The sequence below is a fragment of the Lynx canadensis genome, chromosome B2 (genome assembly GCF_007474595.2).
Source record: "Lynx canadensis isolate LIC74 chromosome B2, mLynCan4.pri.v2, whole genome shotgun sequence".
Taxonomy (NCBI): Eukaryota; Metazoa; Chordata; class Mammalia; order Carnivora; family Felidae; genus Lynx; species Lynx canadensis.
The window spans coordinates 47,982-61,394 of NC_044307.1; the positions used below are offsets into that span (position 1 = coordinate 47,982).

The window sequence follows — 13,413 nt, forward strand, 5'->3', positions numbered from 1 at the left end:
CAGCAGGCGCGGCCCGCGGGCGGGGGTCGCGCTTCCCATGGAGGCGCCCGAGCTGGGCCCGGGGCTGGTGCAGCGTCTGGAGCAGCTGGCGACGTGCCCGCTGTGCGGGGGCCCCTTCGAGGACCCGGTGCTGCTGGCGTGCGAGCACAGCTTCTGCCGCGCGTGCCTGGCCCGCCGCTGGGGCGCCCCTCCGGCCGCCGGCGACCCGGCGCCGGTCCCCGCCTGCCCCCGCTGCGGCCAGCCGTGCCCCCGCCGCAGCCTGAGGTCTAACGTGCGGCTGGCGGTGGAGGTGCGCATCAGCCGGGGGCTGCGCGACAAGCTGGCCGAGGCGGGCGCCCGCGCGGGGAGGCGCAGGGGGGGCCGCATCCCCACCATGGGCTGCCTGGACCCGCGCGGAGAGGTGAGGCGGGGCCGGGGGCGCGCTGGGGCTGTGGGGGCCGAGGAACGGGGCGGGGTGACAGCAGTACGTGGGGAAGCAAGAGGGGAGCGGGTCTCAGGCGCGCAGAGGAAAGGAGACGGGACGCGGAGCGCGGGAAATGCGGAGGGGCGGGGTCTGAGGGGAGGGGGACTGTGAGGTCTGGGGGGACCGCGGGGGTGGGAAACAGCCTGGGGGAGGGCGCGAGGGGGACGGCGGGGTCTTGGGAGGGGGACGGCGGGGTCTCAGGGGGAGGAGGACGGTGGGGTCTGGGGGAGGGATGGCGGGGGTGGGAAACAGCCTGGGGGAGGGCGCGAGGGGGACGGCGGGGTCTTGGGAGGGGGACGGTGGGTGTCGGAACCAACCTGGGGGAGGACGCGGGGGGGGGGGGGAAGGCGGGATCTGGTGGGGGGGCGGGGCGCGAGAAGCCGGAGCGGAGAGAAGAGCGGCCAGGGGCCATCAGTGGAGGAGGGCAGCGTTCGCCGTGCTGTTGGTGAGCGTCCTGCTCCACTCCTCCCAGGGCCCCTGGCCGGGAGAGGCGACGGCGGAGGCGGGGCCCGTGAGCCTGCAGCCCGGCCTCTGGCCGGGCCCCTCCTCTAACCCTAACCCTAGCCCTAACCCTAACCTTCCCTGCCCCTACTCCCTGCCCGACCCCCAGGCGTCCGGGACTCCTGACTGGCTTCTCCCCAGCAGCCTAGCCGGTCTCAGGTCTTGCTTCCACACTTTGAAGTCTACATAGACCTAATTAGTCCAGGTGTAATTGGCGTGATTAGGCAAATTTCCCCTCCCTTCGCCACCACACTGGGCCGCTCCAGTCATCCCCACTGGACAGTGAGGGGGGAGGGGAGTTCCTGGTGTTTGGAGGGCATCCAGCGCGGTGTCCCGAGCTACTGGGCCTCCTGGGACACATTGGAGTCCAGCTGCCGCCTAGGCCAGGGTAGAGACACAAAGCCAAGGGCCCAATAAACGCCACTGGGCTTTTATGGCAACAGGGGAAGCAGCTTTATTACAAGGCTTTTATACACCAACTCTTAGCCCCAGGGCTCGGGGGTTTGGTCAGAGTGATGGAGGAGAGGGACACTCTCAGGAAGGTAGATTAGGAGACACAGAATGAGGCCGGGGGACTCTGAAGGGTGAAGGGCCAAGTCCCAGGTGTGGATGAAGCTGGGGAAGGGGAGGAGGGCGGTGGACGGTGATGGAGGGGAAGGAGGGCCATGAAAGGACAAGGGAAGACTGAGGAAAGGGGGAGCCCAGGGGTGAAGAGGTCACTGTGAGAGGTGCCGGTGCTCACCAACCGAGTCCCAGCTACCTGAGGGAGGGGAGGACAGGGAGGGCTGCCCAAGGACAAAGCCCAGAGCTCACATCCATGTTCTCTTCTGCCCATCCCAGGACACGAGGAAGACATGGAGGAGGTGAGTTCCGCTTTACTGCTCCTTCCTTTCTACCACCAGCTGCCACAACCGTCACCTTTTCCGTGGGCTCACCTCTCTGTCCTCACTCACACACAGCTTTTCCGGGCCCCAGAGATGTCAGTGAGGTCGGGGTGGGGGCGTCAGAGGGCAGAGGGTGTCTACGGACTTCCTGACCCTTCTCCCTCACCTGTCCAGACTTGACGCCCCAACACCCAAGTCATCTAACTCAGACGACGACGTCCCCGAAGATTATCCAGTGGTCAAAAACATGCTGCACAGACTGACCGGTAAGGGGGGAGGGAGGGATGCACTGAGTGACAGTCTTCCCTCTCAGACAAGATCGAGTCTCTTCTGGGGTCTGTGGGACTTCCCTGAGGCAGCACTAAGCAGCACACGCTGAGGGGCTGGACCACAGAAACCCACCGTGTCAGCTCTGGGAGTCGAGGCTGGTGTTGGTGGGATGGGCTCCTTCCACGGCCCTGCCTCTCTCCCAGCCTTCCCCCTCAGATGTCCTCTCTGTTGTCTTCTCATTGTTTTCCTTCTGTGCTCATCCATCTCTGGGTCCAAACTTGCTCTTTTTGTAAAGACACCAGTCACATTGGGCCAGGGCCTGCCCTAATGACCTCGTTTTAACTTAATTACCTCTGTAAAGACTCTGTTTCCAACTAAGTTCACATTCTGAGGTCCTGAGAGTCTACAACATTTCTTTTCGGGAGGAACATAATTCGACCCTCAACGTCAATCCTCAGTTCTTCATATTCCAGCAATTCCCCCCTCTTATCTGTCGCGACCCTGGAAGGTCAGCTGCTTCCACCACTCTTGCTCTGTCTCTGCCCCTGGGGCTCTGGACCTTCTCTGCAGCCCCCAGGGGGGTGGGGGTGGGGCTCCTGGCTTGCTACCAAAGCTGCCAGCCAAAGAGGAACCTGTCTGGCTCAGTCGACAGAGCATGCAACGCTTTTGTTTTGTTTTCAGTTTTGGGGGGGGAGGGGTAGAGGGGAAGAGAGAGAGAATAAATCTCAAGCAGGCTCCACATTCAGTGCAGAGCCTGACGGATTCAGGGCGTGATCCCACGACCCTGGGATCATGACCTAAGCTGAAATCAAGAGTCAGCCACTCAACTGACTGAGCCATCACCCAGGCGCCCCCTCCCCCTCTTCTTTTTGAGCATGCAACTCTTGATCTTCGGGTTTTGAGCTCTAGCCCCACATAGGGTCTAGACATTACCTACAAAAGAACTCTTTAAAAAAAAAAAAAAAAAAAAGCCTGCCAGGAAAGGTGCCCCACCCTCCTGTTACCTACCATACCCCATAACCCAGGATACTTCTAGCACCCCAATCCAGAAACCTTTCCTCAAAAGCAAACCACACACACAGGGCCGGGATTGTTTCTCTCTCCTCCTCTGCCCCAGGCCACTCCCACTTTTGCCTGGGGTCCCAGCACCCCCTGCCAGTCCTCCTCCTCAGGGCCACCTTCCTTCCGCATCCTGCTGACCCAGTTCCCACGCCCCACCACCATCACAGTAGATGCGGTATCGGTCCTCACTCCTCCCTGGAAGTTGGATCAGCCCCACTCTTCTCCCAACCCCCAACCCAAGCAGCCTCTCCATGATCTTCGCCCTGTGCCGCCTTCGCCAGGCCGGCCAGGGCTTCTCCAGGACGGTTCTACGGAAGCGGCCCGTCCCTGCGGCGGTTGTCTCCTCCCGCCCTGGCCCCACAGCTGCCTCTGGAGCAGTTGGGAGGCCTCTTTGGTGCCCTCTGCTGCGCAGATCCCCCCGCTGACCCTGACCCGGCCCCCCTCTTCCCCTCCGCAGCCGACCTGACCCTGGACCCGGGCACCGCACACCGCCAGCTGCTCATCTCAGCGGACCGCCGCAGCGTCCGGCTGGCCCCGCCGGGGACGCCCGCGCCCCCCGACGGCCCCGCGCGCTTCGACCAGCTCCCGGCGGTGCTGGGCGCGCAGGGCTTCGGGGCTGGCCGGCACTGCTGGGAGGTGGAGACCGCGGCCGCCACCGGGGACCAGGAGGACGGGGACCCGGACAGCGGCGAAGCCCGCTACGCCGTGGGCGCGGCCGGCGAGTCGGTGCGGCGCAAGGGCCGCGTGGGGCTGTGCCCGGCGGGGGCCGTGTGGGCCGTGGAGGGCCGCGCCGGCCGCCTGTGGGCGCTCACGGAGCCCGAGCCCACCCCGGTGGGCGGCGCGGGGCCCCCGCCGCGGCGCATCCGCGTGGACGTGGACTGGGAGCGCGGCCGAGTGGCCTTCTACGACGGGCGCTCGCTCGACCTGCTCTTCGCCTTCCAGGCGCCCGGGACGCTGGGGCAGCGCGTCTTCCCGCTGCTCTGCACGCGTGACGCCCGCGCCCCGCTGCGCATTGTGCCGGCAGAGGGCTGAGCCGCCTCGCCCCGCCTGTGCCGGGGGCCGCCTCGTCCACACACACCCCCACCCAGCCACAGTCTCTTTTCTCCCAAGCAGGAAGATCTTGGCTGGCCTCCGGCTTCCTGCCCCTCCCTCTGGGACGCTTGCCACCTGCCTCTCCACGGCTGCCTGCTACCCTGGACCTGAGCTGGGGAACAGGCCCTGCCCCCCAATACTGGGCAACAGTGGTGTCCACTACGCAGAGGCCCCACTAGCCAAGCGTTCCCCTCCCACCCCGGCCTCTGCTGGTCTCAGAGGGCCCAGTGCCTTCTCCTCGGGCCACGGTTCCGACTTCCCTGCCCAATCTGGGGTTTATTCACCAGACTCTGGCCTGGGTCTCAGAGCCCTCCATGGAGCTCAATGCCGTTCTGGGGAGGGGGCAGGCCAGCTCTACTCCATGGTGACTGCTTCCTTTGCTCACAGCCTTGTCCCGTTAGGAACCTTCCTGACTCCCCCCTGCACACACAGTAAGCCAAGGCTGCTACCTCCCTTTCCTCTCCTCAGCAGGGGGGGTTGGCCCAAACACCCCAAAACCATCCCTGCACACAGCATCTCATCTCTCCCCATATGTATAAATGGGCCCATATTTAACACTTTTTGAGATGTTGGGTTATTTATTTTGTGCATCTGTGGCAATAAATGAGATCTCAGTGGTGGTATGATTTGACTCATCTCTGCAACTGTGCATGGCAAGAGGCCTAGGAAATGATCTCAAGATCCCAGTAAGGAGTGGGGAGGGCTGGGAACTGGGCATCTGGGCTGGCAGAAACATCAAAGCCTAGGAAGGAAGGGGTAAGAGTGTAGTGTAGGGGACGTATCCCCATCTCTTTGCTCCCTCCCTTTCGCTTCCTCTCCCAAGGACCCAGGTCCCTGGGACAAAGCTGGATCTGTCTCTGAAGCCACAAGATGCAGGAGAAGGCTGGCTCTAGGTGTCCAATCCCCAAGCCAGCTTTGTCAGATCCTGTATCACGTGAGAAGGGTGAGGAGAGGCCATCACTATGTCCTTTTCCATTAAAGGTGATAAAGCAAAGACCTCTCTCTCTCCCAGCCCCTCTGGAGGGCATGAGGGGGTAGGGTTGGGAGCCCACACATCCCACAGGCTTATATAAATACATTACTGGAAGAGCTCCAAGCCAGGATTAACAAGCATAGCTAGGGCAAGATTGCCCGGAATCTAACTGGGACCCTGGCAGTGAAAGCTGGGACTGCTGAAAACCCAATTTAAGTGTTTGGGACTCAAATAGAGAATGCAAGGGGCCAAGAGACTGGATCCCAGGACAGGCAGTTTGGCAGTGAGAACAAAGGGAAGAGACTGGAACCAAGACGCCTGGATCCCAGGAGAGCAGAGGATGAGGACCGGAAGGAGAAATGAGGGCTGGGAGAACCCAGAAGCCTGGGTTCTGGAATAGCAGCAAGTCAGAATTCCAGGATCTCTGTTCACCCTCCTCTCCTCCTCCCTCCGTCAGGCAGAGGAGAGGGCAGGAGGGGGCTGGAGAAGGGGTCAAACCATGGGTTTAGTCCCCAAGTAGCCACATGAATACATTCAGGGCCAGACAGACACAGGAATGGTGGGGCAGAGAGGAATTTAGTGCTGCATTGGCCCTGGAGGAGGCTGGGAGGGGTCAGGAGGCTGGGGAGGGGTGCTGGGGCTCGGTCCTGGGGTCGCACGACGCCGTCCCTTGCGGTGGCCCCGTACACAGTGTGTATGACCACAGCCCTCTTCTTCTTCCTCATCGCTCTCAGTGGAGCTCTCGCCAAAGGCCCGAGGTTTCTCATAAATACAGCAGCCTGGAGTTGGAGGGAGGAGCCCAGTAAAAAAGGGACAAAAGTTAAGATACAGTCAGTTCCTCACCCACCAGATCTCAGTAACAACTGCTTCCACCGTGCAAGACCCAGCTTCCCCAGGCCCACCCCCCGGGGACTCAGGCCCCCAAACCCTCCTCCTGTTGGCCAGGGTCTAAAGCCTCGCTTCTGCCCGCTGATGCCTCCTGATTTCAGGCCCTGGTCTGTCCCAGGACAAGCCCTCCCTCCCTTTTCCTCCAGTCTTAGCCTCATGTCCCCGATGCCTGGAATCACCGAGGCAGTGACAGGCCCCTGGGCAGGTGTGAACAGGTGTGAGAAGTAGACAGTGACAGGCTGTGGGTAGGTGTGAGCAGGTGGCAGACAGGCCTGTGGGCATGTGTGAGCAGGTGTGAGCAGGTGGCAGACAGGCCTGGGGCAGGTGTGAGCAGGTGGCAGTGACAGGCCCCTGGGCAGGTGTGAGCAGGTGGCAGACAGACCTGTGGGCAGGCGTGAGCAGGTGTGAGCAGGTGGCAGACAGGCCTGGGGGCAGGTGTGAGCAGGTGGCAGTGACAGGCCCCTGGGCAGGTGTGAGCAGGTGGCAGACAGACCTGTGGGCAGGTGTGAGCAGGTGTGAGCAGGTGGCAGACAGGCCTGGGGGCAGGTGTGAGCAGGTGGCAGTGACAGGCCCCTGGGCAGGTGTGAGCAGGTGGCAGACAGACCTGTGGGCAGGTGTGAGCAGGTGTGAGCAGGTGGCAGACAGGCCTGGGGGCAGGTGTGAGCAGGTGGCAGATGGGCCTGTGGGTAGGTGTGAGCAGGTGTGAGAAGGTGGCAGCAACAGGCCTGTGGGCAGGTGTGAGCAGATGGCAGACAGGCCTGTGGGCATGTGTGAGCAGGTATGAGCAGGTGGCAGACAGGCCTGTGGGTAGGTGTGAGCAGGTGGCAGACAGGTCTGTGGGCAGACGTGAGCCGGTATGAGAAGGTGGCAGCAACAGGCCTGGGGGCAGGTGTGAGCAGGTGGCAGACAGGCCTGGGGGCAGGTGTGAGCAGGTGGCAGATGGGCCTGTGGGTAGGTGTGAGCAGGTGGCAGACAGGCCTGTGGGTAGGTGTGAGCAGGTGGCAGTGACAGGCCCCTGGGCAGGTGTGAGCAGGTGGCAGACAGGTCTGTGGGCAGACGTGAGCCGGTATGAGAAGGTGGCAGCAACAGGCCTGGGGGCAGGTGTGAGCAGGTGGCAGACAGACCTGTGGGCAGGTGTGAGCAGGTGTGAGCAGGTGAAAAGAGGCCTGGGAGCCGGTGTGAGCAGGTGGCAGACAGGCCTGTGGGCAGGTGTGAGCAGATGGAAGAGGGAAACACTCACACTTTGATGAGCGGCGTCCCATGTGCTCGTTGTCCACAGTGTCACTCGTCCATTCTACCTTCTTCTCTGGCTTCCGCTTCCGTAGTTTGATGGTCAGGCTCCGGTTCTCCTGGAAGGTTAAGAAGGACAGACAGACACAGCTAGCTCCCTCCTCCTGACCTGCCCAGCTCCCTCCCGGGGGCCCGGTTCAGTTAGTGCCCCAGACAGACCAACAGAGGAGCCGAGTGCAGGGAAAGGGCAACTGGAGCAGGTCTCTGACCTCAAGGAGACCCTTGGGGGGTTGTGACAACTGCTAGGACATGGGGAAGACACAGTTCCTAACCTAGGGAAGGTCCCAGCAAGTCTTCAAAGGAAAACATAATCCTCGCTGTTTCTCCGTCTTCCTCCCCAAATCCTCCTCGGTGGTATTAGTACCTGAGCACGATCTCCTCAGTCCCCAGTACCTAACCCTTGACTCCCATAGAGAAAGAACCACGTCCTGATCTCTCCCATCCTCAAGCCCGGCGCTCCCCTCTTCTTACCTACCTACTCCCTCGCACCCACGCGTCCCCCCATAACCCGGGGGTAACGACTACACCCTCTTTCTGAAAGCAACTCAACCCGTTCTTGCAGGCAGGCTACTTGTGTCTCTATTTCTCAACAGTTCTCCCATCTCGCCCTTCTCCTTCCCGCGACCCCTGCACCTCCCTTCACGCCCACCCCTTGCACAAACACGTGCTGGCAGCTGTGCTGGCGGCCAGCCTGCCTGCAGCCAAGCCTTCGCATGGAGCCCTTCGATCCCCCCGCCCCCCCCCCACCCCGACACCCCGAGCTCCGGTCCCTGGGTCTCCAGCCCCGCCCGCGCGCAGCAGCTCCTGCGCCCCGACTCTAACTCTCTGTCACGTGTCGCCTGAGTAGCCTCCGGCAGCATCTCTACCGCTGCCCAAAGCCCCAGTACTGGCGACTGTCCCCGGCCCAGGTATCCGACCCCACTCGGCCCACAGCCCTATCCCCTCCCTCCCGGTATCACCGCCCCCCCCCCGCCTTTCTCACGGGCTCGGTTGTCACGGTAACCGTTGTCTCAGTGACGGTCTCACTCAGCCCGGCCCCTGCCTCGGCCATGGCTAAGGCTGAGGACAGGGAGGAGGGGAGGAAGGGGGACGACACGCCCTTCCTTTTCTCTGTGTCTCAGGGTTCTAAGCGGGCCGGGCCGGACTCAGGGTGGCAGCCAGGATCCTCCACCTTCTTTTTTCCCCCTCCTCCTGGGCCTCCGTTTCCCCACCCCTGGGGAGAACCTGTCCAACCCCACTTCCGGCCCGCTGCTTCCGGGTGTGACGCACTCCGTAGTTCCCCTCTCCCTTCCACGGCACTGCACGCGTCTAAGCGCAGGCGTCGCCGGATTAGTTCCGCCGTAACGTGACAGTGCGCAGGCGCCGCCAGCAGGAGCCACTGACTTGGCGGAAGAGGCGTCACTGCGGGTGTGGCGCGTGGGCGGCGGGGCGCAAGTGCTGCCGAGTAGCGCCAGGAGGGGCGGTCCGGAAGGGCAGAGCCCGTGGGGCGCCGCAGCGCGGGTGTGGGGATGCGGGATAGGGGTGCGGCCCCCGGTGCAGTGGGAGCGGATGCGGATGCTGCCCGGTGCAGTGGGGTTGGGGGTACGGGATGGGGGTGCAGGTGCAGGGGAGAACATCTGTCCTGGCGGTAGTAACCACCCCGCCTGAGCCGGTCTTCCGTTTCCTTGCCTCTGGGAATGGAGAATTGGGCCCCAGGAGCAGGGAGAAGCACTCGATCACGAATGGGTTGTGGGGTGGGGGGCACCTGAGTGGCTCAGTCCTGGAGCGCCAGACCCTTGATTACCAGTTGGGTCATGATCCCAGGATCGTGGGATGGAGTCCTTCGTGGGGCTCCGCACTCACAGCGCAGACCTTGTGTGAACTTCTCTGTCTCTCAATATAAATAAACCTTAAAAAATAAAGTAAATAAAAGGATGGGTTCTGGCGGTCGCCCTGTGTGTGTGCAGGTGTTGGGGCAAGGTCCTTAATGGGGCCTTCAACCGGGATTGTTGCTGGCTCTGTGTTCGGCCTTACAGCTCCCAGCCTGATGGGGAAGCTGTAGGACTAACATCTTAGACACTGAAAGATACTAATCTCTTCTGTGAAACTGAATTTACTTACTTCTTGCCAGCACGCTCTCTGGGGTGGAGGGGAGTACGATCAAGCACAGAAATGGTCGTAAGTTTGTGTGATGATAGAAACAGGTGCATGTTTCTAAAGGAAGCAAAGAGGGGTAAAAGGAACTGGAAGGCAGCAAATGGCTTTTTGTTTGGTAGAGAGCTGTTTACAAATTCAGTGTGTGCGCTGAAGAAAATGCAGTTTTGCGTTGCTTGGGATGTAAGAGGAGTATCAGGTGAGGCTTGGCAGGTAGGTGCGTTTATGCAGGAGGTCCTGTATGTTGCTCAGAAACTTGGACCTTACCCAGTCGGTGTTATGGGCCAGGGGAGGCTTAAAATGGGGTAGATAAAACAGATTTGTTTCAGATTTCAGAAGTGGGGTGGGAAAGTTCAGATGCACAGTAAAGTCTGCCCTGCGCATCCCTCCAAGTTGCTATGGGGGTCAAACAAGACAGGGTAGGGGCACCTGGGTGGCTCAGTCAGCTAAGTGTCTGACTTCGGTTCAGGTCATGATCTCATGGTTGGTGAGTTTGAGCCCCAAATTGGGCTCTGTGCTGATAGCTCGGAGCCTGGAGCCTGCTTCTGATTCTGTGTCTCCCTCTCTCTGCCCCTCCCCTAGTCACACTGTTTCTCTCTCAAAAATAAACTTTAAAAAAAAAAATTAAAAACAAACAACAAGACAGGGTAAGTTTGAGAGCCCTGAACATATAAAGGCCACACAATTACAAGGTAATCATGGTTACTATCACCCTTTGATCACCATTTAAGCCAAGGAATGCAAAAATACAGATTTCCAGAGTAAATCTGAATATGTTGTGTTTGAACTACAAGTTTTTGGTTCAAACTGATAAAAATCAAGATACAACTCAGCATGTATAGTAAAGCCCATTAAAAAAGACAGTATCTCTGTGCAGTGGGATTCACAAAAAAATACTCTTTTCTTTTTGCCTCTCTATATATGATTACGATGAATGTGTATTACATTTATCTCAAGGGCAATAGCAAAACAATTTTCAAAGTGTCCATTGGTACCAAGTACATACTGGTATCCCTTGGTAACAGATGTTTTGTTGTCCAAATTCACATGTCAAGAGATCTGGTTAAGTTACCTGTTGAGTATCCCACTCTCCCAACTCCTACGTTTGTTTCCCTAAACTCAGGAACCAAATACATTTAGTGATGGAAGACTTATAATTACTTTTTTATATTAGTCCCATTCTTGGCTCTTTTTTTTTTCTTTCTTGTTCTAATTTATATTATTTTTTGTAGCTCATATACTCACTGAAAGAACAAATATATCTCTGTAAGTTCATTTAAATTCCTGTCAGAACAAGACATATTATAAATAACATACAGATGTCTGGCTTATATAAAAAAATATAACTTTAATAAGGAAAAATAGAGTAAGTGTACTCTGGGGACAATGACACATAATAATGTCCTATGGGAGCAAACCATTGCACCTAGGATGGACAAGGGATCTAAGAACCCAATATCCTTCACCTTCCAAGGAAGAGAAGAGGGAGGGATCGCTGAGTCGCCCAGAAAAAAAAAAATCAAGAGTCTTCTTTCTCCTGAAACCTATGGAGAAAGAAACGAGTCATTATATTTGAGCAAAAGAAGAGGCTCCAGCATAAGACAAGACATTCAATTAAAAGATCAAAGGAGGAGGGACACCTGGGTGGCTCAGTCGGTTGAGCATCAGGCTCAGTTGACAGTGTGGAGCCTGCTTGGGACTCTGTCTCCCTCTCTCTCTGCCCCTCCTCTGCTCACACTCTCTCTTTCAAAAATAAACAACTAAAAAAAAAAAGTTAACAAATGGGGCACCTGGCTGGCTGATTCCAGGTGCATGTCACTCTTGATCTCAGGGTTCTGAGTTTGAGCCCCATATTGGGTGTAGAGCTCACTTAAAAATAAAATCTTAGGAGCACTTCCTAAGGTTGGGTGGTTCAATCGGTGGAGCATCTCTTCTTTTAAGTTTATTTGTTTAGTTTGAGAGAGCAAGGCGGGGGAGGGGCAGACAGAATCATAAGCAGGCTCTGCACACAGATCCCAACGTGGGGCTGGAAGTCTGGAACCCTGAGATCACGACCTAAGCCGAAATCAAAAGCGGGACGTATTAACTGGAGCATCTGACTCTTGATTTCAGCTGAGGGCATGATCTCAGGGTCATGGTATCAAGCCCTGTATTGGGCTCTGCGCTGAGCATGTAGCCTGCTTGAGATTCCCTCTGTCCCTCTGCCCCTCTCTCTCCCACTTGCGCTCTAAAATAAAATTTTAAAAATAAATAAAGTATGACTTAGAAATTGGGAATTATTATGACAGAAGATATTTGAAAAATAATGAAGTAGAACTCAAAAAAAATGTTTAAGTAACAATAATTGGAATAAACTGAAGACAGAATTAGTGAACTGTAGGAGGCAGAGGCAGCATGACGAGAAAAGGGATGGGAAAAAATGAAACACAGAAGGGGGCTTAATAAACTGATTAGAGCTCTAGAATGTGAAAGTTGAGAACATGGGGTAAAAGCGATATTTAGTGACATAATGGCTGATAATTTTCCAAGGATGACGGAGGAAAATAATCCTGTTTTAGAAAGTCCAGCACAGGATCAAGAAAAGAAAGCACATCCTGATATACTCTGGTGAAACTACAGAACACCAAAGACGAAGGACTGAAGGCACACGCGATTAATGCTCAGAAAAGGAAAACTAACTCGAGTGTAGAGGAAATTCCAACATAACATGCGAGCAATACTCGCCTTCCAGTTTTCCTTTTGCTTTTACATATCTCAAAAGGGTTAGTTCACTGGCTATAAAAAGGCTAAGAGAAATGTAATTTTCAAAAATAAAACCCCACAAATCCCATTACCTGAACTGAACAGAAATAAGGGATGGGAACAGAGAAACTAACGGTTTATCCCGCACAGGGAGCAAATCAGCGCATCAATGTGGTTAGCGAACAGAGAAGGGGCAGAAGGCAGCAGGACACGCACCTGCAGCTGGTGCAGGTGTAGAAGACGGTCTGCCCTTCGTCGGCTGAGCGCATCTGCCGGGTGTGGTAGGCCATTCCCTCGTGGCCGCATCGCGAGCAGCGCCGGTCCACCTGGCGGGTCAGCACGGGCGTGTCAGGGGGTCCTGGGGGGCCCACCCGGAACCAGAGCCCACGGTCCTCACACCACACGCTGCTGCTGCAGACACCCCGCTTCCCTCTCCGGGATCTGGGTCCCGATCTCTGCGCTCACGCCTGCATTTCCTCCCCGCGCTCCCTGCTGGGGCCAGTCCGCGACGTCGGTTACTTACCACGGGCCCCTGGAACTCAGGCCCCTCGTCCGCCGCCACGGGCACCGCCGTCCCCACCTTGTGGAACACAAACGTGGTCCTGACCACCTTCTGCTCGAAGTCTGCGCGCAGTGAGAACGGGTTATGGACATGGGCGGGGAGGGGGCGCTGACCCCACTCCCCGCGCCCGCAGGCTCCGGCCGCCGCGCCAGCCCCTCACCTCGCACGTCGACGGAAAAGCCACAGCGGATACAGGTGACCGTGTCCTCAACCCCGGGCAGGGGCAGGATGGAGCCGCAGTCCGGACAGAAGTCCAGGTCCGACTGGAAGTGGGAGCGGGAGCGCCCAGAGTCCATGAGCCACACGAGGTAGGGGTCTGTGCGCGCGCTAGCGGCCGGTCTCCCCGCCGGTCTCCCAGTCGGTCCCTGGACGTGGGCGGGCCTCGCCGGTGCCCTCCACCGAGCCCTCCTCCTCTCCTCCCGACCGCGACTGCGCAAAGCCTGTCGCGCAACGCGAGGCGAGCGCCATTGGTTGTGACGTCATACGTGAGCGCGACCGCGACCGGCCTGTCCCCGCGACCCAGCTGCAGGCGCCATTTGCTGTGACGTCATAA

General features: G+C 58.2%; 3 protein-coding genes across 5 annotated transcripts; 1 reads left to right on the forward strand and 2 right to left on the reverse strand.

Moving 5' to 3' along the window:
* Positions 1–34: 34 nt before the first annotated feature.
* Positions 35–4,895, forward strand: RNF39 (ring finger protein 39). Of its 2 annotated transcripts, XM_036064402.1 has the most exons (5): positions 35–400; positions 1,805–1,827; positions 2,023–2,114; positions 3,638–3,924; positions 4,123–4,895. In XM_036064402.1, the coding sequence occupies exons 1-5, from the start codon at positions 38–40 to the stop codon at positions 4,210–4,212; spliced, it is 855 nt and encodes a 284-aa protein (XP_035920295.1). In that variant the 5' UTR covers positions 35–37; the 3' UTR covers positions 4,213–4,895. The 2 variants fall into 2 exon arrangements, with proteins under 2 accessions (XP_035920295.1, XP_030170513.1); XM_030314653.1 differs by having other exon boundaries at positions 3,638–4,895.
* On the reverse strand, positions 4,831–9,104 carry PPP1R11 (protein phosphatase 1 regulatory inhibitor subunit 11). 2 transcript variants are annotated; one of them, XM_030314655.2, is made up of 3 exons: positions 8,406–8,680; positions 7,374–7,482; positions 4,831–6,024 (listed from the first exon to the last, which is right to left on the reverse strand). In XM_030314655.2, the coding sequence occupies exons 1-3, from the start codon at positions 8,472–8,474 to the stop codon at positions 5,822–5,824; spliced, it is 381 nt and encodes a 126-aa protein (XP_030170515.1). In that variant the 5' UTR covers positions 8,475–8,680; the 3' UTR covers positions 4,831–5,821. The 2 variants fall into 2 exon arrangements, with proteins under 2 accessions (XP_030170515.1, XP_030170514.1); XM_030314654.1 differs by lacking the exon at positions 4,831–6,024 and having other exon boundaries at positions 7,397–7,482; positions 8,648–9,104.
* Positions 9,105–10,878: 1,774 nt separating this feature from the next.
* Positions 10,879–13,284, reverse strand: POLR1H (RNA polymerase I subunit H). The gene is made up of 4 exons (XM_030314661.2): positions 13,021–13,284; positions 12,822–12,922; positions 12,515–12,624; positions 10,879–11,100 (listed from the first exon to the last, which is right to left on the reverse strand). Exons 1-4 carry the CDS (start codon positions 13,154–13,156, stop codon positions 11,076–11,078), a joined length of 372 nt encoding a protein of 123 aa, XP_030170521.1. The 5' UTR covers positions 13,157–13,284; the 3' UTR covers positions 10,879–11,075.
* Between the last annotated feature and the right edge of the window lie 129 nt (positions 13,285–13,413).

What these genes read in the sequence shown, in the direction of transcription:
- RNF39 (XM_030314653.1), top strand. Translation starts at nt 38, where the DNA reads ATGGAGGCGCCCGAGCTGGGCCCGGGGCTGGTGCAGCGTCTGGAGCAG. An exon ending in GCCTGGACCCGCGCGGAGAG is followed by an intron (nt 401 to 1,804) that starts GTGAGGCGGGGC and finishes TGCCCATCCCAG; the next exon opens with GACACGAGGAAGACATGGAG. An exon ending in CATGCTGCACAGACTGACCG is followed by an intron (nt 2,115 to 3,637) that starts GTAAGGGGGGAG and finishes TCCCCTCCGCAG; the next exon opens with CCGACCTGACCCTGGACCCG.
- PPP1R11 (XM_030314654.1), bottom strand. Translation starts at nt 9,039, where the DNA reads ATGTTCTCCCCTGCACCTGCACCCCCATCCCGTACCCCCAACCCCACT.
- POLR1H (XM_030314661.2), bottom strand. Translation starts at nt 13,156, where the DNA reads ATGGACTCTGGGCGCTCCCGCTCCCACTTCCAGTCGGACCTGGACTTC. An exon ending in CTTTTCCGTCGACGTGCGAG is followed by an intron (nt 12,923 to 13,020) that starts GTGAGGGGCTGG and finishes CACTGCGCGCAG; the next exon opens with ACTTCGAGCAGAAGGTGGTC. An exon ending in TACACCTGCACCAGCTGCAG is followed by an intron (nt 11,101 to 12,514) that starts GTGCGTGTCCTG and finishes CTTTCTCCATAG; the next exon opens with GTTTCAGGAGAAAGAAGACT.